Genomic DNA, 26773 nt, shown 5'->3' with positions numbered 1-26773 from the left:
ACTCAAACTCTATAATTTTGCAGTCAGCTGAGGCCAGTGGCCAACAACATGAACGATACCGTTCTCATTTCCCCCGGGACGCCCACGCCTTCAAAAAGGTAAGCGTTCCATACAGGCTTCAGTCTGCATGCTGAGTGTGTGTGTGTGTGTGTGTGTTTTTCAAGCTCCCCCACTTAAGCCTGTTATGTAAAATAGCTTGTTTTGATATTATGCTGCGTGCGGATGAGTAGAAGATTGTAGCATCTTTCTCTGGGTGGACTGTTTCAATGTTTATTGCATCGCTGCAGAATTAGGTTGAATGTTTGCCTTTTAAAGCCAGATGACTAAAAGCATTGAATCGAGAAATTGGCCTGCTGTCTCCGAAGCCTCTGCGCTTCCTGAGCTGGGCTGCAGCCCAAAGGTGATCCGGAAGATAAACTCTCATGGAGCGAGAGCCTTATCTTGTAAATAGAGAGTTGGTCAGAATGGCTTTTTCTGTTTTGTGCTGTTGACACATGGCCAGGGTCCCAAGACAAATGCCTCTGCTTGTTGTCATTTAACACTTGTCTTTCCGGCATTGTGAAGTTTTCTGTTATTACATATTCACGCTCACGTCTTTCCAGATCTGTAGGACTTTCATTTTTCAATAGAACAAAACAAAGAGAGTTTAGGTAGAGTGTTCATGCTGCTCAATTCCATAGAATGAAAGTTAATTAGGAAAGATGCTGTAAAGTTCCAAAAATGACAAAAAAAAAAAAAAAAAAATAGTGGTAAAAAAAAGTAGTCAATTTGACCCATCGTCTCGAGCCATATGAAACCTTCTTGAGGAATAGTGTGAAATTTAAGTTTCGGAAGTTTCAAAGTTTTAACATTGAAATTTTCCCAGCCATTGTTCACACAAAAGTGAACATTTTGTCATCATTTACTCCAGTGCCCTCATGTCGTTCCACAACTGCATGAGAGACTTAACATAAAATGTCCATACAATGGAAGTCAAAGGCAACCAAAACTGATTGGTTACCAAATTTTTGCGTTTTGTTGATTAAAGAAAGTCACATGGGGTTGGAACGACATGAGAAGATATGATGGTTGACAATCGTCAGCTATCTTAAAGATGTTTAAAGAAAACGAAGGTGCTTTTATAGTTTACATTTAGGCAAACTTTTTTTTCTGAAGCGACTTGTATTGCATTCAAGATATATCAGTTTTTATCATATTTTATTCATGCATTCCCTGGCAATTGAACCCATGACCTTGGCATTTCTAGTGCCATGCTCTACTTTTTGAGCTTATAAATGACATATAAATCCCAAAGTATCGCACCCTGGTTTGATCAATTTGTTTGAAAAAAAAACTTTTCAGAAACCCATGGTTTATTGCGCAACATTTTGTATTTTATTACACTGGTGAGCTCCGACGCAAACATTTACATCAGCTGAAAATTCAATCTCAGTCTTTATGATCCACCATTCCCCATTTATTTACAGCCGCTGCCAAAGCAGCCTGTTTCTCACAGGATTTCTCGTGCCGTCCGCCTTCGTTTGAACACATGTTATAAGGTAAGCCGTTGCATTTGTTGTCATTGTGTCAGGCCACTGACAGTACTGAATATCAGGTGAATACTAAAATACTTATCGAGTCTCGGAGCAACGAGTGTCGCGACGGCAAATAACTTTAATGGACCAGATGTGACATGTTTTGCACAGAGAGAGGTTGGCTTATTGTTTATTCTGCTCTAAATATAGCCCAGCGTCAAGGCAGGACTAGTGCACTGGTAAACACTTCACCCTAAATGAAGTCCCTCACCGTAAAGATGATCATATTCAGTTTAAAAGGAGCTGACTCTACTCGACTCTTTAACCTCGGGCAATCGGAGATGTTACGCATTTAAATGAGGCCTGTGGTCGAGGGAGATTGTACATGTTAGTTTCATCTGCGCTTCCATCAATAACGCGCCACCGCTTATGAAATCAAAGACACAGACTGTCAGTCTCTCTGCTTGAACCTTTCACCCAATATCTCAATCTTACGTTACAACACGCTGTCTATGCGAGCAGGATGTCAAGTGCTGGCAATGCCTGGGGCGCCAACAATTTATGCAGAATTATAATTCACTTAATTCTCGTCTCGAGTCTTGTTTACTGGAGTCTGCCAAAATGGAGATGTTAGGGACACAAGGAGTGCTCCTTAGCATTCTTATGTAATTATGTTGCGTTCAACCCGCCACAGTTGATTACGTTTGTTAGTGTCGTGATGATTTTTAGTAGTCGATACCAATGCCAGTGAAATTACACAGAAGACTAAAAGCATTCAATCGAGAAATTGGCTGCTGCCTGTGAACCCTTGGTGCATCTCAGTCTGGGTTACAGCCCAAGGTTATCCTGAGGTAGTTTATTTGCAGGTGCTATCTGCATTGTTTTAGCACTTCATTTACTAAAGGAATTATGTAAATCAGGTAATGCTGCAAATGCATCAACAAAATCTGTAATGAATGCAATTCCCGATCTTTCAGGTCCGTTTTAATTGGTTTGTTATATGGAGGATACGGCAGACTATCAGACAGACGGTTGGTCCATTTATCAACAGGTTAAGTTGGATTGTGGGTGGTTAATGAATAATAGTATAGTTAGTATATCATTTTATACCAAGATTAAAATTTCACGATTCTAGTTACTTATGGTCACACTTTAGATTAGGGTTCAGTTCTCCCTATTAACTATTAATTAAGACTTTTGCCTCAGTAAACTCCCAATTACTGCTTATTAATAGTTAGTAAGGTAGTTGTTATGTTTAGGTATTGGGTGGATTAAGGGATATAGAATATGGTTGTGCAGAATAAGGCATTAATATGTGCTTTATAAGTTTTAAGAAATAGCCAATATCCTAGTAATATGCGTGCTACATGTAATAACAACTAGTTTATAGTGAGAATTGGACCATAAACTAAAATGTTACCCCTATTTTGTTCCACATTAAGGAAGTGTTGCTTATTAATTACTAAAGAACTATCAAAAAATGTAAAAGTTTGGGGACAGTAAGATTTTTTTTTAATCGTTTTTGAAAGAAGTTTCTTATGCTCACCAAGGACATTTGATCAGTAATGTAGTAAACGTTTAAATTTTGTAGAATATTACAATTTTAAATTAATTGTTGTTTTCCATAATATATTATAAAATACAATTTATGCAAAGCTACATTTTCAGTGTCACATGATCCTTTATAAATCATTCTAATATGCTGATTTAACGCTCAAAAAACATTTCTTATTATCATCAATGTTGAAAACAGTTGTGTTGCTTTATATTTTCGTGGAAACACATTTTTTCCTCCAGAAAGTTCAAAATAACAGCATTCATTTAATATATATATAATTTAATATATTTTGAAGACCAAGGGCAACTGTAACATGCACAGAAACGTTTTCTCTCTGCATGAGAAAAATAAGTTTTTCTTTCCACACACACACACACAAAAAAAGAATGAACAAATATTAAAAATATGTAATGAATGGTATTTCATTAAATACTGTTCTGACCTATTTTGGACTCATTAGAAAATTCATGCATTTAAGGATTTTAGGATTTAAAAAAAAATTATAATGTAGACTGAGACTTTTAATTTAAAAATACATATTATAAATAATGCATGTTATAAAATCCAGCTAAATAATTACTATTGTATGAGACTGACAATGAATCTTTATTATTAATATCAATTAAAATCATATTTTTTCTTTGCAAGTAAGCTGGTTAATGATATGATAGTGTTACAATTGCCCACAACCGTAACAGGAGATTGTAACGCCATGATTTCTCGTTTTAAATTCAGTAGAATAATAAAAAATGTTATTGTACTTTTACTATTGGCATATATTTTTATATCAAAGGGTGGCAAATAGTTTTAAAGGGGACATATTATGCCCTTTTACAAAGTTTTGTTTTTGGGGTCTACTAGAAGAGGTTTTCATGCTTGAATGTTCACATATTTTATTGACATTTTTTCAGCTCCTCTCTTCCCAGTCTGTCAGTAACGCTCTGTTTAGTTCCAGCCTCTATGAAGCCCCTCCTTCCGAAAAGCTTAGTGTGCTCTGATTGGCCAGTGTTTGGACCAGTGTATTGTGATTGGTCAGCCGCTTTGAGCTTGTTTGGGAAATGTAACGCCCTTACCGTGACCTAGTTAGATCCGGACATGGTGACAACTTCTTTTTTTTTTTTTCACGTATTGTGGGAATTATTTAAATGAGGAATATTGTGATGTGTACATTCCTAGAAGAAAACTCAAGACTGCAATTGAGGCGTTTGAAGGAGTTCAGAGTCAGCACTGCTCACTGAAATGGAGAATAACTCCCTTTGGGAGTGACTTTGTGTTGTGTAACTTTGCAGGCCTTTTGCAAGAGCAACATTACACTCTAAAGAAAGTTGAAAATGTAAAAAAAAATGTGACAACAGCCCTTGATCTCCCTTACTTCTCAAAACATCAACAACAAGACTTTGTGTTAAACTTTTTGGGCCTTGAACTTCCATAAGAAGTTTTTCCTTCTCTCTCTAGCTCAGTTTGGGTGTAATTGCATGGCCTTGTTGGGACATCAAAGCTGTAGGCGGGACAATAATCTCGAGTCTCTCTGCTGACGGTGCACCCTCTCCAGCACACGTTCATTTACCGGGTTGGGCTTTCAAGGACAAGTGGCCTTGCGTAGAATTTATCGTCCGCTGGGTCATGGCCAGTCTTGCTGCCAGAACAGAAATATCATTTTCCATTTGCTCCGAATGAGTTTTTAATTTGAAGTTAAGTGAGTATTGACCACCTGCCACTGGATATGAAATCATAGACTCGCTTCTCAGTCTAGCTCTACAGAGAGTGCTGATATGCTCTCCGTGTCCTTTATTGACTTTTGCATTTGATGGAGTCAGGGTATACTTTTTTATTTGTATTTTTTTCTGTCAGGTCATTTAGAATGGAAAATATTATGGTTTGGTTCTTTTTGCTGTCATCTACCCTCTCTTTGACCCTTAGAATTGAATGCGCCTTTAAGACTTCAATGTACACTATTCTTTTGACAAACGAATAAATATATGAAGTAGATTATTGGTTAATATTTAATATGAATGCCTGACGTTCACACTGTCACTACATAAATTTGTCAAGGCAGTAAAGTTGTGGTGATTTGAATAGTTTTTGACAGTATTTTCTCTTTTTTTGGATTGTATTGAATAAGCATGCATGCCACCAAACTTTAATGCTCCATTTGATTTCTTTCACTTGTTCTCATTGTGTGGAAGGTGGATCACACACATGGGAAAATTATGTTCTGTCTATAAAATTTAGATTCTGTTCATCATTACAACCCCAAATCCAGAAAAGTTGGGACATTTTGTAAAATGTAATAAAATCAAAAATCTGTGATTTGTTAATGGTCTTTAGCCTTTATTTAAAGGATAATCCCGGTATTTAACACCTTGAGTCTATTTTGTAGTTTGTTTTGGATGAACTAGAGTGGTGGACACAGAAATTTTGACGATGGGTCCTGTCTCGACTTTTTGACTCGTTTAGAATCGCCTTTGACCGCTTCAGAGTGGCTGTCTATGGGCATGCACGAACATGTCCTTAAAACAACCCTTAACGTTCGATTTCAAAACTGTGCAACTCACTGAGTGGTTAGTGGTGTTCGTTGATGATTAAAAACAAGTAGCGTAGCGAAATACAGTTTCTGTCGTGTTTTATTTGTCATTTTGTAAAATCCCATTGATTTTCGTTGGAGGACTCATTGCTCGTTGATATTACTGCGCTACCGGAAACGGAAAAGGGGGCTGTTTACATTTGGTTGTAGTCTTTTTGCTCAGTTCTCCGTCTCTCAGAAGGCTAGCGTGAGCAGAGCAACTGTGCTCTATGCGCTAGACACCGAGTTCCGTACAGCGTCCTTGTACGGCAAAGTGGTTGTCGCCATCAAGTGGTCGGGAGTGTGCTAACGCTTCAGACTCAAATATCGAGCGGAAGTTTATACGCGGTTGTAAGGTATCTGAAAAAATAGTTCCATTATAGCAAATAACATGGATTGAAATCATACATTGCGCCGATATATTTGTTTTTAATCATCAACGAACACCACTAACCACTCGGTGAGTTGCACAGTTTTGAAAACGAACGTTAAGGGTTGTTTTAAGGACATGTTTGTGCATGCCCATAGACAGCCACTCTGAAGCGGTCAAAGGCGTTCTCTTACGAGAGGTTCTCTCGTATTGCGTAAGTTGCTTACGCTAAGCAACTTACGCAATACTCGTTCCCTCTTCTAGAGAGAACCGAGGTTACATTGGTAACCGAGTACGATTCTAAACGAGTCAAAAAGTCGAGACAGGACCCATCGTCAACATTTCTGTGTCCACCACTCTAGTTCATCCAAAACAAACTACAAAATAGACTCAAGGTGTTAAATACCGGGATTATCCTTTAACTGACAAAAGTACAAATCAACAATTCATTTGATTTTGAAAATATAAACAGATTTTGATTTTGGTGGCTGCAACACACTCCAAAAAAAGTTGGGACAGAGGTTAAATAAAAGTGTAAAGACTATAAAATATCCATGTTAAACTGTTTTGCAAGAGTCCACAATTATCAGGTGATCTGGGATCTTATTTGAGGATATTTGCATGTAAAGGATTTAAGGAAGACTTATTTATTGCTCCAATAAATTTATATTTATTGCTCCAAGGTTATTCACAGACAGCCTTTTCTGCCCAGTGAGGTTTTTTTTTCTAGTCCATTCATATCTCGAATGAGTGCACATCATTTTAAACATATTTGCCAAAAGTGCTCTTCATTTCTTTGTGTATAGCTTTTTAATGAGGAAAAATTACATAGTGCACCTTTAAGTGTCAATATAAGGGCCTAACAGTCGTTGCCAGAGTGCCATATCAATAAGTGGATTCCAGTGGATAATTCTCAGCGTGACACTGATTATTATAAACACCATGTCTGTCTGCGAAACGTCTGGCATCGAAACAACCCTCCTAATGAATCACTCCCCTGAGACGGTGAGAGTTCAGGCAGGTCACAGGGACTGACACAGCAGTAAACCTCCATGCAACTCATTTATTATCCTGCTGTATTATCAGACTAATATAATATTTGTGTTACTTTTGATTGATGAATGTGGCGTGTGCATTTTCATGAGTGTGTGTTTGTGTGTGTGGTATCTAACTGCCAGAACACACGCATATTCACACATACGCACGTGATTCACTCCTAATTGTAGAGCACTTAATGAGGAAGAAAAACATATGCTCCATCATCTGCTCCAGCCATATGCCAGACCCTATAACATAAGACCCAAACACACCTCCAGAGCCTATGCATCCACTGCACATGTCTGTGTTCTATCCAGACAAACTGACAAAATGTGCTCGAAATGTACTAAAAATATTGTATTTTATTTATATATTGTAAAAATTATATTATATCTTGACTTTTATGTATAATATATGTACAGTAAAGTGGATCAAAACCTTTCATCGAAATTGTACACAAATACAATTCTTGTCTTAGGACAACTTTGCTGAACTTTTTTGATCCCGTTCAAATGTTGACTACTGTATATAAAATTGCTGAAAATTATATATAAAAAAATTATATATATATATAAAATTGCTGATTTCTCAAAATGTAAAAAAGATGCATTTATTATATTGATTATATTATATTATATTATATTAATACAATTTTATATTGTTTTATATATAAATTGAATGTAACATGACCTGTAGATTGAGTAGCTGTTGTAGTAATTTATAATATAATATAATATAATATAATATAATATAATATAATATAATATAATATAATATAATATAATATAATATAATTGATCTTGACTGTGTATAATAAATGCATATAAATGCATATTTTTACCACGAAAATGTGAAAAAGGAATATTATATTATATTATATTATATTATATTATATTATATTATATTATATTATATTATATTTAGGGCTGTCAAACGATTAATCGCGATTAATCACATCCAAAATAAAAGTTTGTGTTTACATAATATGTGTGTGTGTATGGAGTATAATTATTTTCTATATATAAATACACACACATGCATATATATTTAAGAAAAATTTGTTATTTATATATAAAATATTTATATATAATATAAATTATATATAATATAAATATATATACACAGTATATACATGCAAATATTTCTTAAATATATACATGCATGTGTGTGTATTTATATATAGAAAATAATTATACACCGTACACACACATATATTATGTAAAAACAAACTTTTATTTTGGATGCGATTAATCGTTTGACAGCCCTAATTATATTATATTATATTATATTATATTATATTATATTATATTATATTATATTATATTATATTAATAAGCCACAGTTTCAAAGTAGCTTCTCCAAAATCTTTTCCTGATGGTCATCTATCATCTCAGAAGTTTCATTACTCACGTTGATGTCTGGAATTCACATCTGCTCTCATCTGTCTCATGCTTCACCACTCTCTTCTTCCTGCTGTATGTATTTCTTCTTATTCTCTCTCTCTCTGTGTGGACAGTAGCACCCTTGAGAGTCCCAGCAGACTGGATGAAGAACACCGTCTCATCGCTCGATACGCCGCTCGTCTGGCGGCGGAGGCCAGCAACTCCACTGTGAGATTCAGTTCACAAACACACTCAAATTACACCTCTCCATACGTTACAGGGGCGGGCGAGAACGTCTTGTTAATGAAGTTTACACAAGAGTACACATTTGTTTCATTGAGTGGAATTTATTGAAAATCAACTGCATGTTTACTGACATTCTTTTTACTGTACATCTGGCTGTTATGCACCCATAACTTGATGCCTTCATTTAACAGCATCTTTCTAATTAGTTTTGTGCATGATTCGTAATACACTTCTCTAATTATTTTGTCTTTCAGCAATGCCCTCCAACTGATCTGAGTTTCAACTTTGATGCTAATAAGCAACAGAGGCAGCTCATCGCAGAATTAGAGAATAAAAACAGGTGGGTTTTTGAACGGTTGGATGTTTTACAGATCTCTAAATTCCCATATGCAGTCAGAGCTTTTACTCTATGCTTGTTTGTTACCATTATTAAATGCTCTTCAAAGTAACTCATTATGTATTCATATTTACCATCCCATAAAAGAATAATGATCATGAATTGAGTGCATTCAGTAAGTGCCGTTTTTTGTGCGCGATGTGTATGTAGGGAGATCCTGCAAGAAATCCAGCGCCTACGTCTAGAACATGAACAGGCTTCTCAACCCACCCCTGAAAAAGCCCAGCAGAACCCCACTCTACTGGCAGAGCTACGACTGCTACGGTACACAAACACAATTACACATAGGCTTTATACACACATGCACGAAAAATAACACAACGGATATAGTGTTAATCAGAGTTAGCCAGAGCATTTCAGAACATTTGAGATTGTTGGGAATTTAACCAATTTTAAATTGACTGGATGGGATTTTGCTCCCTTTAGTTATTTAAACGGAGTACCTTTTATGGGCACCAGAGGGCATGTAGGAGCCAAATGACTGTAGTTTCCTTAATAATATGTTAGTTTAATGAGACGAGTGAATGGGCACATTTTCATTTCCATTATGTGTTTTCCCTCTTTGTATTAGTTTAATGGAGATTTAACCACATTATGTGTATATCTGAGCAGATTTAAAAGACCAAAAAGGGGTCATATTTCTACACTTTTGTCCCATTTTTAATTTTACATGACCATTTTCCACTGTCTTTTTGAGCCATATAAGGCTGTTTTTTTCTCTTCTGCAGCTTTAAGAATAGTGTATGCAAATAACCTCTATACTCATGGTTTTGGATTCAATACCGTTTTACCATGAGCCATTTTTCCCACTTAGTTTTCATAAAGTGAATGAGTAGGTTGTGGAGGGAGATTTGCATTATGAACAGTACAAGGAGCTTTTCATTTCAAAAAAGCAAAGAAAATCCTGTTTTCCATCATATGTGACCTTTAAGTTATATATTTGGCAGTCATTGATTTTTATGATTCACACGGTGGCTCATTTCTTCATTTTGTTTGTCATTTTGTTCAGACACAGAAAAGACGAGTTGGAGAGGCGCATGTCGGCCCTGCAGGAGAGCAGGAGAGAACTGATGGTCCAGCTGGAAGGTCTCATGAGGCTGCTGAAGGTACGATACTTGTTGGACAAAAATTTGGCTCTTCATTTCCCATGGCATGTATGACAACATCATTTATTTTCTCATTCTATACTCACTTTTTTTCTCTCCACCACCTCTGTCTTTGGCGTGTCTGCTTTCACTCACTATCATCTCTCATCTTCTGGCTGACAGGATGAAGAGCAGAAACAGGCAGTAAGTGTTCCTTTACTACAGCTCAAACATTCTGGAGTAAACACTGGGTCACAGCTGCAAAGGTTTGAGCTAACTTATGTATTGTGTATGGCAAAACACAGACATTTTCATAAAGCTAACAGGTAAAAGATTGATGGGTTGCACAGCGCTGAAAACGGAGAGGATCACTGACAAAAAGAAAATGTTCTGTCATCAATTACTCACCCTGATTTTCTTTCTTCCATGGAACACAAAATGAGATATTAGAATGTTCAGGGCGCTCTTTTCCATACAATGAAAGTGAATGGGACAGAAAAAAAAAAAAAGCAACAAAAATACTATGAATGAAATTAGTCCGTATGAATCATATGACTTTGCCATCACCTAAAATTCACTTACAGTTAATCTTTAAAAAAAAAAATAGTAACACTGATAAATGCTATCTTTATCAAATCTCAAAATGAATATGCATTTTAATACTGTACGTTATAATGCATACATTATTATATTATATATTATATTATATGTCTTATCTTTGTGTATAATATCTTTGTGACTTTTGACTGTATTACAATCAACTGTATCTTGTAGTGAAACCTTTAGCAAATAAATATGCATTTGTAACACTGTACATTATAATGCTATGAAGCCTGAATTCACTTACAGTGTTTAAAATGATTATATTATATTATATTATATTATATTATATTATATTATATTATATTATATTATATTATATTATATTATATTATATTATATTATATTATATTATATTTAGGGCTGTCAAGCGATTAATCGCATCCAAAATAAAAGTTTGTTTTTACATAATATATGTGTGTGTACGGTGTATAATTATTTTCTATATATAAATACACACACATGCATGTATATATTTAAGAAATATTTGTATGTATATACTGTGTATATATATTTATATTATATATAATTTATATTATATATAAATATTTTATATATAAATAACACATTTTTCTTAAATATATATATGCATGTGTGTGTATTTATATATAGAAAATAATTATACTCCACACACACACATATTATGTAAACACAAACTTTTATTTTGGATGCGATTAAATCGCGATTAATCGTTTGACAGCCCTAATTATATTATATTATATTATATTATATTATATTATATTATATTATATTATATTATATTATATTATATTATATTATATTGACTTATAAAATATATAAATACAGTTTATAAATATATAAAATTGCTGAAATTAATGCTTACAAAATATTTACTCAGAATTTACTACAATTTTTTTTTAATGTAATCTTGAAATTGTAAATATAATAAATATGCATATTTAAGACTGTACATTTTAATGTTGTGATGCCTAAATACACTTTCAGCATTTAAAATGATTGATTTGAGTTGTTTAGTGTTTTATTTTACATTTATTTAGACAAAACAGTATAGAATTTTAATATCAGACATTCAGCGGTATTTAGCTATAACATGAAAATAATTATCGGCCAGAATTTTTATAGCGTTTCTTTCATACACTTTTTATCTTTTTTTTTTGTTGGCGTGTCAGTCCATTGTGTTCCACAAAACAAAGTAAGTCATATAGGTTTGGAATGACATAAGGATGAGTAAATGATCACAGAATTGTTATTTCTTTAACAGAGACTGTTCCAATACTTTACTACTACAAAATGATTGATAAGTGAAAGTTGCCTAATGAGAATAAAGCATGGATATCGCATGAGCTTATCGCAGACTGTCTCTCTGGGCGATCTCTATCACGTCTGCTCCTCATAACGGGGACATGAAGCTCCCATTTCCAGTCAAGTCCTGCTGCTTTGTTCCTGTGACCCAGGGAGGGACCACGAGCCGCATGTCTTCTTGCCAAATATCAGAGACCTGCTCTCCTTTCATCAAGGCTAAGCACCTCACGTCTAATGTGACTGCAGTCTGGCCAGCCATCTGCTGCCTGGCACTGGGCCACAGGCCTTGGGCTCAGCATCAATCTGTGAGACAGTGCGGCCCTTTTCCATCAGCCTTTTGCTCCTCTGATGGCACTTGCATGCTGCTCAGTGAGCTCTCAGGCCAAAGACGCACAGAGAATGCACTACATGGAGACAACCTTAAGAAATAGATCTGATATCTATAGCCATGTCTGCAGTAGAAGCTTTTTACCAGTGTTTCTTGGGGAGCGAGGGACCAATGGAGGTTCAGGTTGTTACACATCTAGTGAAATTTTTGCGTTCTCTTCCCTCACCCCCCTCCTACAGTCTCAGACGGGGAGTTCGCCCCACTCATCGCCCAGCCACAGTGCCAGTTGCACCATGCCTATGCCCATCCGCTCCACCTCGGCCGGCTCAACCCCCACACACACACCGCAGGACTGCCTGGCAGGGGTCGGAGATGACGTGCTGGATGCCTTCTCTCAGGGTGAGAAGTCTGATGCTTTCCATTGACATACAGTTCTATGCATAAGTTTAGACACCCATGCTAAAGTTGACTAAAAAGAGGAATAAAAAATCATCTTTTGGAAATTGAACTTAATGCCTTAATTTAAAAAATGAGGAAAAATCCAACCTTTAAGGACACCAATTTTCTTTGTGAATGAATAATGTATGGTAAATAAATAAATGTTCTTCCTTAAAATACAGGGTGCATAAGTTTGGACACCCCTATGTTAAATTCCCATAGAGGCAGGCAGATTTTTATTTTTAAAGGCCAGTTACTTCATGGATCCAGGATACTATGCATCCTGATAAAGTTCCCTTGGCCTTTGGAATTAAAATAGCCCCACATCATCACATAGCCTTCACCATACCTGGAGATTGGCATGGTTTTATTTCAGTTAGCCTAAAAGCTGGTTTTGGTTTGATTTGCATTGAGAGATGATCTTATGGAAAGTACTCCATGCCAATCTCTAGGTATGGTGAAGGCTATGTAATGATGTGGGGCTATTTTAATTCCAAAGGCCAAGGGAACTTTATCAGGATGCATAGTATCCTGGATCCATGAAGTAACTGGCCTTTAAAAATAAAAATCTGCCTGCCTCTATGGGAATTTAACATAGGGGTGTCCAGACTTATGCACCCTGTATTTTAAGGAAGAACATTTATTTATTTACCATACATTATTCATTCACAAAGAAAATTAGTGTCCTTAAAGGTTGGATTTTTCCTCATTTTTTAAATTAAGGCATTAAGTTCAATTTCCAAAAGATGATTTTTTATTCCTCTTTTTAGTCAACTTTAGCATGGGTGTCTAAACTTATGCATAGCACTGTACATGATCATCCACACAAAAGGAGATGTATAGGAGATGTATATAGGAGATATTTAGAAGAATGTCAAAGCTGATCTTTCCTATACAATTAAAAGTAGATGGATACTGGGACAATCTTTACTGGATACTTTCAATCTTTAAGAAGGTGAGGAGTGAGGAATAGACTGAAATTTGAAATCACTAAATACATTTTTTGTTGATATCTTTCTTTTTAGCTTTGGTTGTTGTGATCTGAAAATCATCTTCTTTCTTCCAGGTGTACCAAGAAATCTCCGTAATGATCTTTTGGTGGCTGCAGACTCAATCACAAACACTATGTCGTCACTAGTGAAAGAACTTCACTCAGGTACTCTTGTAAACTTGCTTCTGTCCTCTAAGTACATACTTCATGATTTCTGTGGTAACTAACGTTTGTAAATCTCACAGTGGATGACGGTCTGGAGGATGAAGAGGAGAATTTGCGAAATGGAAGGGAGAAGGGTGAGTCCCAAAGGCCTTGTTTGCCATTTCACCCTTATTCCTTTACTTATGTCCTCTTAGAATAACAGCTGATATCATTTGTCTTCCATAAGCTACCAAGCTATTATTTATAGGGATGCACAATATATCAGCAACATATCAGTCGATATTACACTGTACAAAATTATTGTGATTATTTATCACAACTTAAATTTCAACATTAGAATGAGAAATAATGTGTTGTTTCGACTTAAACTATGTATTTGTGCTTGACTTAAAATATTAAGTTTAGTTAACTTTAGTTAAGTTGGATATTTAAGTTATCTCAACAAATTTTAAGTTGTTAACTAATTGCAGCCACATTTTATTTTATTTTATTTTTTACAGTGTGGAGATTTAATATATATATTTTTATTTTTTTCAATTTTGCATAGCCTACCATTCAAATGTTTGGGGTCAGTAAGATTTTTCTACTTTTTTAAAGAAATTACTACTTTTATTCAGCAAGGGCACATTAAATTGATCAAAAGTGACAGTAAAGACACTTCTAATGTTACAAAGGATTTCTATTCTGTTCTTTCTATTCATCAAAGAGCCCTGAAAAATACATGTATCATAGTTTCCACAAAACGATTAAGCATCACAACTGTTTTCAACTGTGATAATATAGATATTTTTTTCTTGAGCACCAAATCAACATATTAGAATGATTTCTGAAAGATCATGTGACGCATAAGACTGGAGTAATGATGCTGAAAATTCAGCTTTGCCATCACAGGAATAAATTACATTTGAAAATATATTCAAATAGAAAACGGTTCATTTAAAATTTCACAAAATTGCTGTTTTTACTGTATTTTGATCAAATAAATGCAGCCTTGGTGAGCATAAGAGATTTTTTTTTTTAAAGAATTAAATGTATTAACTTGAGTTGCAACAGTTAAAAAAAATGAGTTTTTAGCATTTTAGTTTTAATTTATATAGACAAAGCCGTAAAAAATAGTACAGTATTAGAACATACAGTAAAGAGTTACATTTTAATATCGGTGCATCCTTAGTTATTTAAAGGGATTAAACACACACAAATTTTAGCAATTTTTTGATTAAGGCCTCTTTTCTTTCTTCTAGCTGAGTCAGAGTAAAAGAATATAGAATATTTCATGTAAGTATAATTGAGAGCATTGACTAGTCCTGCCCTTAATGCCAAAGTTTAATGTGTAATGTGCTGTGGCGTCGTCATGACCCCCTAACCTTAAATTTGTGTTTTGTCCAGTGTCATCGCTGAAGCATTCTGGGAAAAGGCAATCCGCCCCTTCATTCTAAGCCCCAGGAAAGAACCAGCGACATCAAAACCTCCCTGGCATTCGCACAAATGCATGCTCTTCCCCAACTGGGTTTCACTATGTGAAAAAAAACTCTTCATCACATCTTGCACAGAGCAAGTTGTATTTATTAGGAAGTATATAAATATATACAGTATATATATATATATATAAATAAATATAAATATAGCTCTATGTCTATCTGTATAAACCCATTGTTATCATGTTACCCATGAGAATGGCTTGTTTGTGCTTTCTTAAAAAACCTTTATGAATTTGTGATTACTACTCTCTGAAACGAACGCACTGTGCATCTTCATGACGTCACTCACTCAGATCGATATAAGCTGTAGCTATTTTTCCAGATGTTCCCCACGCAGGAAGCTTTTTTGTATAATTAGTGATGATTTTTGTGTTTTAATGCATGGAGTGGCTCTGCTGGATAGATGGAGAGGGCTTGTATTTGCTCTGCATGCGACATTTATGCCTGCTCCGTCGCTCCTTATAGTCCTCTGATCATCAAACCGCTGCTTCTGCATCACACGCATCAGAACCACCATATATCAGGGACGTCTCGTAGAGCTCGCCGTTTGTCTGGGATTTCTGCTTCTGTGTTAAGTTTAGCCCGTCGTTGTGGCCGTTGTTTTAGCGCTTCAGTATTGCCTCTTAGTTTAGAGTACCGCATTTGTATCTCTCTGTATTTCTGGAGAGCATAAAGGGACTTTGATGGAATGCGGATGGATTCCGTATATCCATAAACCAGCTTTGCCAGCCATCTTTGAGTGCACACGTCTCTGTGTAAAAGTTACTTCAAAAGCTTTATTGAGTTCAGTTATTGTGTATATTTGTGTGAAATAAATGAAACAAGTGCTCAGGGACTGTTGAGAGAGGAACACGGTAGCAATACTTGTGAACAAATTGGTGGAATTTACTTTGACCCTCCCAAAGGTCAAATGTCAAAGATTAGCACAGGTCATAAAATCTTTATGGAATGGCTGAGGGTGGGAAACAGAAACGGTATTGTACGGAAGCCCATTTCTGCCACATAAGAAAAATGCTTTGGTAAATCATAATTACGCGATAAAACTCTAAATTATGAGATGTCACAATTATGCGATGAAAAGTAATAATTATAACATGAAACAAAATTATGATATAAAAGTCAAAAGTTTGACATGAAAGCTGAAATGATGACAAAAGTTAGAATTATAAGGTAAAAAGTTCAAATTATTACATAAATAGTCCAAATTGTGACAAGTAATAATTAAAGTCACAATTATGAGAGTGTCATAATTATGACAAGTCAAAGCTGACATTAAAATAAATTGACAGAGAATCGAAATTGTTATAATTATGAGATAAAAAGTCAAAATCATGATGTTTTATTGTCATAAGACAAAGAAAAATCACAAATAGTATACAAAAATTGTTATAATTTTTAAGTCATGATTTTGACTTTTTATGTCATAATTTCGACATTTTATGTCATAATTATGATTTACCAAAGTAGAATTTCTGTAGTGTTGCAGTGTTAAGAGTCTAAAGCTTTATCGTCATGAGGAAGACTTGAATGAATTCGACTTACTGTACTTGAATCAGAAGGAATTCAGGTTCAATAATTACATTTCTCTAATTATTATACATATGTGGCTTTATTATACTAGTGATTTGTTCTTTGTTAGGTAATTACCATTATTTAAAAAATACCTTTTGTTTATGACTGCTAACATTTGAATGTTAAATTAGATAAATCCATTGAGCAACAGTTTAAAGTGAGTTTTGGTGTAGAATATTAAGATTCTTTGACATTTATGAGGGTCTCAGTAGGTGTAATGATTCATTCACCGTTTAATACTTTTTAAAATGCTTGTAATTCTGCACAAGGAGGTCTTTTGAATGGCTACATTATGAACAGTGAGGTCTCATTCAATGTTTTACACTGGAAAACAAAGTGTCGCTTCTGTTATAGTGGGTGAAATCTTATATATTTGCTTTTCAAATCGATTTTTACATGATCATAATGCTTGTTCTGTGATTCAATGAAAAGGGATATAAAATACAGTTGGGAATTTAATGGCATTGTTTAGTTTACAACTTGAATGACCGTACGAAATACTCTCAGATGGCAAGTTTGAAAGTTCGATTATGTTCCAACATTTGCTACAAATATGAATGCAATCTTCTGATGTAGGTGTGTGCCTAGATGTACTGTATAAAGTGCTGTATAAAATAAAAATTCTGCACATGTGCAAGTCAGCCCTTAGATAGGAGTTTTAGTATGTGACTTAGTCGGAATGCAGTCATTATTTACCTGTGATTTTTGGAGAAAAAAAAAATATTGTTCTGCCTTTAAAAGTTGTGCCAAACTGTTTGCCAACCTGTAGTGTGTCTTTTAGGTCTTTGTTCTGTGTATTTGTGTGTGTTAAACCACAATTTATTGATTATGAATTTACTGAAGCAGCCCACAGAGAGGGCAACTAATTATGGGGTGCCTTAAATGGTTGAAATACAATACAGTTTAAGAGGAAGGAACCCTGCTTGAAATCAATTTCAAGCATCATTGCGGATTTATATGTTACAGATGGGCCCCCAACAGAGGACCTCCTATGTTATCAAAGTTTGACAAAACACTATTTCAAAAACTAAATCTGGACCACAAGTTTTTTCAGCAACTTGTGCATTTATTGTTTTTAAAAACCAACTGTCAGTTGAAGCCACAAACACTGTTTAATTATTTCATTTGAGGGTTTTTGCTGCTGTATACAATCATTTATTGCAATGGTTTATGTCCGTATTTATGTTTACGTCACCCCTATGTCTTTTTGTAAACTATTAAAGGGTAAAGAAAAACTTCAAAGGGCGATGAATGTGTGTGTGTGTCTACTGAATAATAGTTATACAGTATATCAGCTCCTATAGGATTGAGTTCAGACCTGTTGTTAAAGTGATTAAGGGGTCACATATACAGCAGCCTTGACTGAATTACAACACATTTAGGCCACGAACAACCATGAAAATTGTACCTTTCCCAACTCCTTACTTCCATGTAATTCATGTGACTTTTTTTTTTTTTTTTTTTGTGCAACACAAAAGTAAAAGTTAGGCAGAATAACTTGTTTTGTATGCACAAGCAGTTTTCTGTGAGATTTCGTAACCAACCCCCTCCCTCCCAATTTCTTTTTTACTGAACATGTTTACCTAAAATGGGCTTGTCCTGAAAAAGTCTCAGGGACTTATAGACCTAATGCATAAATCACTCATAAGGCAAGTCTATGCATTGGCGGCCATCTTTGTAACACCCCCAGGCAGCTATTTCCAATTTCCAGTTATGCCAGTACAGCTGAGATTGTATCTTTAGCTCAAATTATGCTAAACCAAATTTTTCCAGGCCTATTATTTAGGCCTGTTCCAGCTACTGTGTAAACAAGATGATGCCTTCCAATCGTCTATCAAAAATGTGACAGGCTCTTTTAATGTTAAGCCTATAATGAGCATTACAGTTTCTCTTATTCAGTTTTAAACACTGAAAAAAAGAAATTGGTGTAGAATTCACTTTCACTCGGAAATTGCAAGTAAATTTCACAAATAATGAATACAAAGAAACAGCAAGTAACACATTGATTTAACAAAAGACTGAGGCTATGTTTACTCAACAAATGATGTAGGCTAGGCTAGTAAAAACAGAAAAGTTTCCCTCTTCGTTTTTTTCATGTACAGACTACAACAGAAATAGGGTGGATTTCCATTTCATTCCAACTTTAAGGTAAAACAGCATGTCTAATTTTCACAACAAATGTTTTCCAAAACATTTTTTTCAATACTGCTGCATTAGCTAAATGTTCGGTACCCTAGCTAGCACACAAAAGTAGCTACCCTTTGAATGGACGCTATGGCTATATGTCACAGCCTCGTTTTCATTTGCGAAAAAGTAAATATTTCGTATTCCTTGAATACATGATGATATTGCCACGCTCATCAATAACCGAACTGTGTGTGAACATAATGCAGCACTCTTAAACAAGACTGTGTTCTGCCTCTGTGTGAATGTAGGCTTAACAGCAGCCTCCAAAAGGTCTTAATTAAAGTCACAACGAAACGGAAGGACAGATATTTTTTGCCACATTGTGACATCCTGTAGCCTACATCTGAGTGCAACAGATTATTGAAAAAAATGGGGTTTAAGCTGACTAATTGATTGGAGATGTCCCGCATACGTCACCAAAGAGAAGTGTGTTGTTTTCACTGGAGGATCCAGACGTTTTGATTAAAAACATACATACATAATCGTTCACAATAAGATCTATAGGATTTAGAAAATAGATATGGGTGAAGGTTCAGTTATGACTCTCTACACCCTAAATCAACTGTCTCTAGGACCCGCGCGGAGCTGCTGCCGGAGCGCTGGCCTCTGCAGTGTGAGTGTGAGCGGAGCATCTGGAGGAGAGCTGGCCGGCTGGGGAGGTGGTGGAGGACGGGGAGCGAAGCAGAAGGAGGATCCGGGAGTCAGCGAAACCATAAAGGGGTCAGGCCTGGAACTTGGCGAAGCGGGTAATTAACAATGCGATCCGCTTGTGTAAAACCTAAAGCCGCCATCGAAATAAGTCTCCGCCGTGGGGTTCCCAGTTTTTTTGGGGACGGTACGGAGGGGGGCGGCTAGATGTGGCCAGTGGTTTTTCCTGGTCCTACAGATGTGTGATTAATGCACTGCGATATGCGCTTGAACTTGATGAGCGTTCATTTGTGGCGCCTCGTCAATCCGCTCGATTTGAAACAATGGCTATGTGTTTCAAACCTAACGAGCTTCCTACTTAGACAGCATTTGCGGACACTATTCCGTTTCGCACGCGCTTATGATGCCCAAAAATTGCAAAAGACACGCTTAAGATGCCCAAAAGTGCTGTCTAGGTAGGCAGCTCACCTAGGTTTGGAGAGGGTCTCATTTTTAAGCCGCCGTGGCCGTTTGGAAATGACTGTCATTTAATAGCGCCGAATAATCCGAGTAGGCGGATGATTATAAAGCTTTTAATGCATTTATAAGACTGCGATAGACATGTGATCAATTAACACCTTGTGATTGGGTACCTGTGTGACACATCTTACCCAGTTATTGAATATTAATGACTTTCGCCATTGCCCTTGTATAATTTTACTATTGAGACCAGAGTTTACGTCAAAATATACCAGTTACTTATTGTTTGTACTGTTGAAACTACTGTATGGTTACCAGTGTGATTGTTTTGTAAGAGTTAAAGAAATAGTTCTCCCAAAAAATGTAAATACCGTCATTCAGTGAATGGTCACCAGTGGCACTTTTGGTCTATAATTCAAGTCTTCTGAAGCTATAGATTTGAACTTTCAAATTTCATTTGTTATACATATTCAAATTTCGGCATCTTGATTGATTACAAAACATATGAAATCTAATGTAGTTTGGCATCAAATGAGAGTTGAGAGTCAACAACTTTTTTTTTTTTTGTGGTCTGTTTTACAATGAAAGTTATCAAATGAACACTTGGAATATAGCACACTAGTCATTTGAGTGACTTGTATGATGGTTTTTTTTGTTATTTTTGGAGTTTCTCAGCCCCTGGTCACCATTTACTTTCATTGTCTGGAAAAGAGCAACGTGGACATACTGTTAAACCTCTTCTTTTGTTTTCCTCTGGAAGAAAATATGGTATACAAGTTTGTAACGACATTACAATAAGTAAAGTATTCAGAGGACAGAGTTTTACATTTTTGGTGAACTATTCCTTTAACGATAGATTCGCCTAATTTATTGACCTCTAAATCTAATTTCATGGGACTTTGGTGTCCTACTTGTACAGAGAGCACAGTGAAGCACACATACATGGCAGTGAAGAATACAATGTACATATGCCTTTAAAACTGCTCTGAGGAGAAAAATAGGAAATACCATAAAGCGAAGAGTTCATATTTCACCCCTGAGAAGGGTTTTCATGTCGCAGTAGGAGAATGCATACATTTTGAATACGAGACAGCTCAACAGTACGTTATTATCTGGTGTATTAGACAGAAAAATTAGGTTTAACTAAGGTAGATTTCTCATGCATGGACTGAATGTGCATCTTATTAATTTCTTATTCCCAATGATTTGCATATATGTCAATGTTTTAACCACTTATCAGACATTAAGAAGTCTGTTACATATACTTTTAAAATAATCTCATCTCACTTATTTGAGAGCAACATTTTATTGTGAAACGAGGGATCTCATAATGATTGTATAATTCTGATACTCTGAATGTTATGTTTGAGTGCTGTGTCTTCTGATTGTGGTGTTGTTTTTCACAGGGTATCCTAAAGAAGGAGGGTCATAATTTTTACATTTTATTTTTGACCTTTTTTGACTTTTGCATTGTATTCAACAGTCACTCATTTGGAGATGCCGTCCAACACAGTCACCACCGCCCCTGTATTCAAGAGCTCCGACTTCAACTGTGACACGAACGGAAATCAAATGGTAAGAGGTTAATGAGTCCTTGGACATTTTTATGATCGGCCTGCTGTGGACTGACTCAAATAAGGCTAGTTACCATATCTGTCACTTGAAGTGTCAAGGCTTTTAAAACCCTTATGCTAACTTTGCATATGCAAAAATGGTCTTTTGTAAATAGTCTTTAGCTTTGAAGACAAAACGACAATGAAATCAAAACCTTCTAAATTAGAAACTTAGTATATTTACTCATCATAGAGATGACCAGGGTCGCTGGAATGATTTGAAAAGTGGTGGTCACATGATGTAATGTTACTCTTCATGCAGCATGCAATCCTTATGTCGCCTAATTAATATTCATGATCCTTTTTTATATTAATTAGGTGGCATAAAATTACGTTCAATGCATGTTGGAATTACCGTAATTACAAGATTCTGACTTAGTAATTACAAGATGTAAACTTCTGATAAGTGCTGTCAAATCGATTAATCGCATCTAACATAAAAGTTTGTAAATATATAATATATATGTGTGTGTGTGTATATATATATATATATATATATATATATATATATATATATATATGTGTGTGTGTTAGATGCCAGCACTACTTCACACTTGTACCACCTGACCGCTAAGCAGTCATTTTATAATATTTCTGTTATGCATTCATATAATGTATTATTGTTAGTCCTAATATCAAGAATAATCTAAAATAAACTAAAGACATACATTACGGTTTGATTCAGCTAGCACAGAGTTAAATAACTATCTAATGTCACAATAAATAAATAAAAAGATTATTAATAAAGCATTTGCATAACGACTTTTACTTGTTGTTTTATCTAGTGTTGCTATCCACCTTATTGTTCAAGTAAGAGAGGGCGCAGTCATTTGTAATTTTAATGTGTCTGGCTTCCGGTGTCATTCGCTTCCAGTTATTTTTTAGCTTTTATTATTTTAATGTATTGACTTAGTTATAAACACGCTGGTTTGTAGCGCAAACAGTTTTACAGTTTACTGCAGTTAGATATATTATTATTTCCCAATAGCGGCTAATAAATCGGAAGTCTCGGACATTCACAGAAAAAACTTACTTCCGTGTTATATAAACTCATAATTCCGAGGATGTGAACAGCTCAGTCCAGTCATATAGTAATTATGGTACTTATTTCATAGTGTGAGCGCAGTATAACATTCGGCCATTAGTCACAATGGAACAAGGCAAAGTTGCACATTTTTGAGTCCTCATTTATAATGGTTTCAGATGGTCTCCTCTGTTGATGAAGTCACAGGTAAAACCCCCATGGAGAAATTACAAAATGTGGAATGTGCCACCTTATACAAGATGGATTACTTGTAAAAACATTTGATTTTCAGAAGAAAGCAGAATCGTCTCATTTTAATTTTCCATTTTCCATTTCTAACGTTTCACGTCAAAATTAAAGGGATAGTTCACTCAAAAATGAAAACTTGAATAAGTTTGTTTCATCTATGGAACATTCTATTTTGAAGAATGCTGGCAAACAAAGAGTTTTGGGGCCAATTGACTTCCATTGTATGAACAAAAGAACCACTGAGACATTTCTCAAAATATCTTCTTTTATGATCCACTGAATAACATTTTTTTGGTGAACTATCCCTTTAACTCTCTCCTCAAATCCATCAATAGCATACACAATATTTCATTCAATATATCATTATAATTTGACATGATTAATTTCCACCGCAGGGCCATCAGGTGACAGTGTAGAGGCTTCGGTGAACATAATTAGTAAACATGAGTGAATTGTTCTGAGAGATAGTGTCTGCTCTGTGTTTAGTGACGTGGGTGTTGGTTTGTGTAGGAGAGGCTGGCGTATGCCTGACTTACAGGGGATTTCGTTCTTCCCCGCCCCTGCACCCATGGACCCGCGCTACGCTCATAGTCCTGTTGCTTGGCAACAGTTCTTGCCTTAAATAACCGGCTGCCGACAGAAATAGAGCAAAGATGGAGACAGTGTTACTGAGTTCACACAAGGCAATGTCGATTTCTGTGCACACCCTTTGTTTTTGTTTGTTTAAACCTTTTGTTCGTTTATTTGTAATTTTGTATATTGTAATGAGAAGGTTGTGTGAGGCTAGCAGGATTTGGCAGTCATAAATGTGGGAAGACATTCACAGGAAAACCAGAATGCTAAAAGAGCATTAATCTCCAGAACTATGATTTTAAATGAATAGACATACATTTTGTTTTGTTTTTTACAAAAAAACCTAATGTATAAATGTGTGTATATACTATATATGTGTACAATTAAATTCAAATACAGTATAAAATATCAGTTTCTTAAAGTGCTGTCAAATCGATTAATCACGTTTAATCGCATCTATCTATCTATATATATATATGTTAATTTCACTTAAATGACAATTAATAGGTAATTTTCATTGCCATTTAAGTGAAATTATTGAACTTAAATATACGAACTTGATAAAAATGATCATTCTAGAAGAAAATTTCAGATGGCACTTAGAGACTTTTGCATCTGAACTCTTCATATATATATATATATATATATATATATATATATATATATATAAACAGTAAACACACACATATTATATATATTCACAAACATTTTGTTAGATGTGATTAATCGTGATTAATCAATTTGACGGCACTAATATACAGTATATATATATATTTCATGTAGAAACTGTTATTTTATATTTGAATTGTACATATATAGGCATCTTTGATCAATGCTTATCTTGAAACTCGAGATGCCATTCGTACTCTGCTTATTTAGCTTCATATCGGCTTCATTATGCACTAATGATAAGTCCCGCCATCTTTCGGCCATGCTGGACTTCTCAGTAGTCATGGCAGACTGGGACAGCATCCTCATTAGCATTCTGATTCAGAGCCGGTGGTTTCATTCAGTCCAGCCCTGAAGCTGCAGCTACATTAGGATCATCTTTTCTCTCCCATTCACCCTAGGGTGCTTGGCTGGATGAAGAGTAGCTATTGTTGTGGAGGGAAGACACGGTTGTGTTAAACAAAGAGAAAGTGAATGAGGGGAGAGAATGAACCACTGAATGTCTTTGTAACTGTGTCAAGAGAGAGCTCAGAGAGTTCCCAATCTCTTCACAGCTGTATCACCCCTCACTTTATCTCAGCTAAAAAGAAGATGCCATTCAAAAGCTGGCTTTTCTCATTATCTAAATAACCTTGTTGTGAACACAAAATGTAGTATGGTCTTCATTCAAGTCTTGGTGTGTGCTGGCATATTTTGGTGTGTAAAGGTTAAGATTACAAACTGTAAAATTTAAGAATGAACTGACTGATATTATAATTGTGGTCGATGTGGAACTATTTTCATGTTATGTATGATAACCGATAAATAGCCAATATTAAACTCAACTGTCTAAATTCACTAAATATATTGCTAATATCAGTTGTTTTAAAGTAAATTTAGGCATTACAACATAATTTACAGTAAAAAAAATGGATATTCATGGATATTTTGAAATATATTACAGTGTTATTGAATTATTTGTGTTTTAAAGATTAAATTTAAGTGAGTGTTAGATGAATGCGAAGGTAATCTAAATGTGAAAATGGAGAAATGAGAAAGAATCTGTAAATATCCAATTACTGTTACTGATAAATAAAAAAAAGTCAAAATTGACAGAAATGGTAAATGTATATTGTGTATCTCCAGTAAAAACAACAACAATGGAATTTAAACAGCGTGTAGTTATTATAAATGTATTCTGAAAAGTGTAATGAAATAATTTTTTTATTAAAATTAAAAATATTTTTTTTGTTTATTATCTATTGATCTTTTTCCAATAACTTAGATTTGACCAAAATGGACAAATATCAGCCACTTAATCATTCTGAACAATATATCTGACAATGACGAGTCTCAAATCCACATTATAATCCAAGTGCCGAGTCACACATAATTAAATGCAGAGAGCTTGATTTTGATCCAGTAAAGGCTCTGGTTGAACAGTGATGGTTAATGTTGTGTGTTTCTGTCTGTTTAGAATGAGAGCTCTAGAATGGACACCATGATTATTGACGAGATGCCTTCACTCTGCGCTCCTGTCCGCAAGGTTGGACGGCCTGGCCGTAAGCGCAAGCACCTCTCCGTGAGTATCCTAGAGACTGAGCTCTCAACACTCAACCAAACCACAAAACACTCAACTTCCCCAGGGATTGGGTTTATTTTCGTTTATCCACCAGGCGCTAGTCTTGGCAGTGGTTGGGAACGGGTAAACAGCCAAACGTGGTTGCTGGTATTGACACGTGGGCACCAGACAAATTGTTTGAAATTGATCAAACGTGCGATTTCCTATAGACTTAGACTGAAGAAGAGACCCGGGGATCAAAATATCGCTCTTCACTTGGGCATTACAACCACATAGCAATGCACTAAAAACCATTTTAGTCATGATTTTTCCATTTGAGACAAATATCTGTGATCATAAATTATGTATTTTTTCAGAGGGTTTGAACTTTGAACACACAGTTTTCTATGAGTGTACAGCTGTTCAAAATCCTGCGAGGACACAGAGCACCACTCACATAGTTTTTCCAAAATTTGTCAAATCAAATTTGTCCCAAATCATTGTACTAACTTCACCCTAGTCTGGAAGATTGCTTATTGTGCATTTTTCAGTAACACGTTTGTCTCTTCATTTTGTGAATAAAGTCTAGGCCTCATATAGAGAAATATTAGAATATAGATTGCACTTTTTCTTTCAGTTTGCACTGTTTTTAAAGGGTTAGTTCACCAATTTTTTTTAAAATCTGTCATCATGTCATTCCAAACCTGTAAGACTTTTGATCATCTTCAGAACACGAGTGAAGATCTTTTTTTAATCAAATCTGAGAGCTTTCTGTCCCTCCATTGACAGCTACACAACTTCT

General features: G+C 35.3%; 2 protein-coding genes across 11 annotated transcripts in view; both read left to right on the top strand.

The window, feature by feature from the left end:
• The window catches only part of dtnbb (dystrobrevin, beta b), a 47808-nt gene extending 32292 nt beyond the window's left edge, over nucleotides 1-15516 (top strand). The window contains exons 11-22 of one of the 7 annotated variants that reach the window (XM_079852879.1): nucleotides 24-98; nucleotides 8560-8653; nucleotides 8926-9011; nucleotides 9219-9332; nucleotides 10078-10174; nucleotides 10337-10357; nucleotides 12605-12764; nucleotides 13870-13959; nucleotides 14040-14093; nucleotides 14507-14527; nucleotides 15201-15234; nucleotides 15346-15516. In XM_079852879.1, coding sequence (XP_079709005.1) covers nucleotides 24-98; nucleotides 8560-8653; nucleotides 8926-9011; nucleotides 9219-9332; nucleotides 10078-10174; nucleotides 10337-10357; nucleotides 12605-12764; nucleotides 13870-13959; nucleotides 14040-14093; nucleotides 14507-14527; nucleotides 15201-15214 — 826 coding nt within the window. In that variant the 3' untranslated portion in view covers nucleotides 15215-15234; nucleotides 15346-15516. The remainder of the gene's footprint in view (nucleotides 1-23; nucleotides 99-8559; nucleotides 8654-8925; nucleotides 9012-9218; nucleotides 9333-10077; nucleotides 10175-10336; nucleotides 10358-12604; nucleotides 12765-13869; nucleotides 13960-14039; nucleotides 14094-14506; nucleotides 14528-15200; nucleotides 15235-15345) is intronic. The other 6 variants (XM_079852880.1, XM_079852878.1, XM_079852876.1 and 3 more) reach the window with 6 other exon arrangements.
• A 4270-nt stretch (nucleotides 15517-19786) lies between these two features.
• The window catches only part of dnmt3ab (DNA (cytosine-5-)-methyltransferase 3 alpha b), a 51230-nt gene continuing 44243 nt past the window's right edge, over nucleotides 19787-26773 (top strand). For 3 of the 4 annotated variants that reach the window (XM_079854255.1, XM_079854253.1, XM_079854252.1), the window contains exons 1-3: nucleotides 19790-19942; nucleotides 21787-21878; nucleotides 25888-25992. In XM_079854255.1, coding sequence (XP_079710381.1) covers nucleotides 21801-21878; nucleotides 25888-25992 — 183 coding nt within the window. In that variant the 5' untranslated portion in view covers nucleotides 19790-19942; nucleotides 21787-21800. Of the gene's footprint in view, nucleotides 19943-21786; nucleotides 21879-25887; nucleotides 25993-26773 lie in introns of all 4 variants that reach the window. The other variant, XM_079854254.1, reaches the window with a different exon arrangement.

This window comes from Squalius cephalus (genome assembly GCF_949319135.1).
Source record: "Squalius cephalus genome assembly, chromosome: 20".
Classification (NCBI taxonomy): Eukaryota; Metazoa; Chordata; class Actinopteri; order Cypriniformes; family Leuciscidae; genus Squalius; species Squalius cephalus.
The sequence above is the reverse complement of the archived record's forward strand: the minus strand, read 5'-3'. Positions and strand labels throughout refer to the sequence as shown.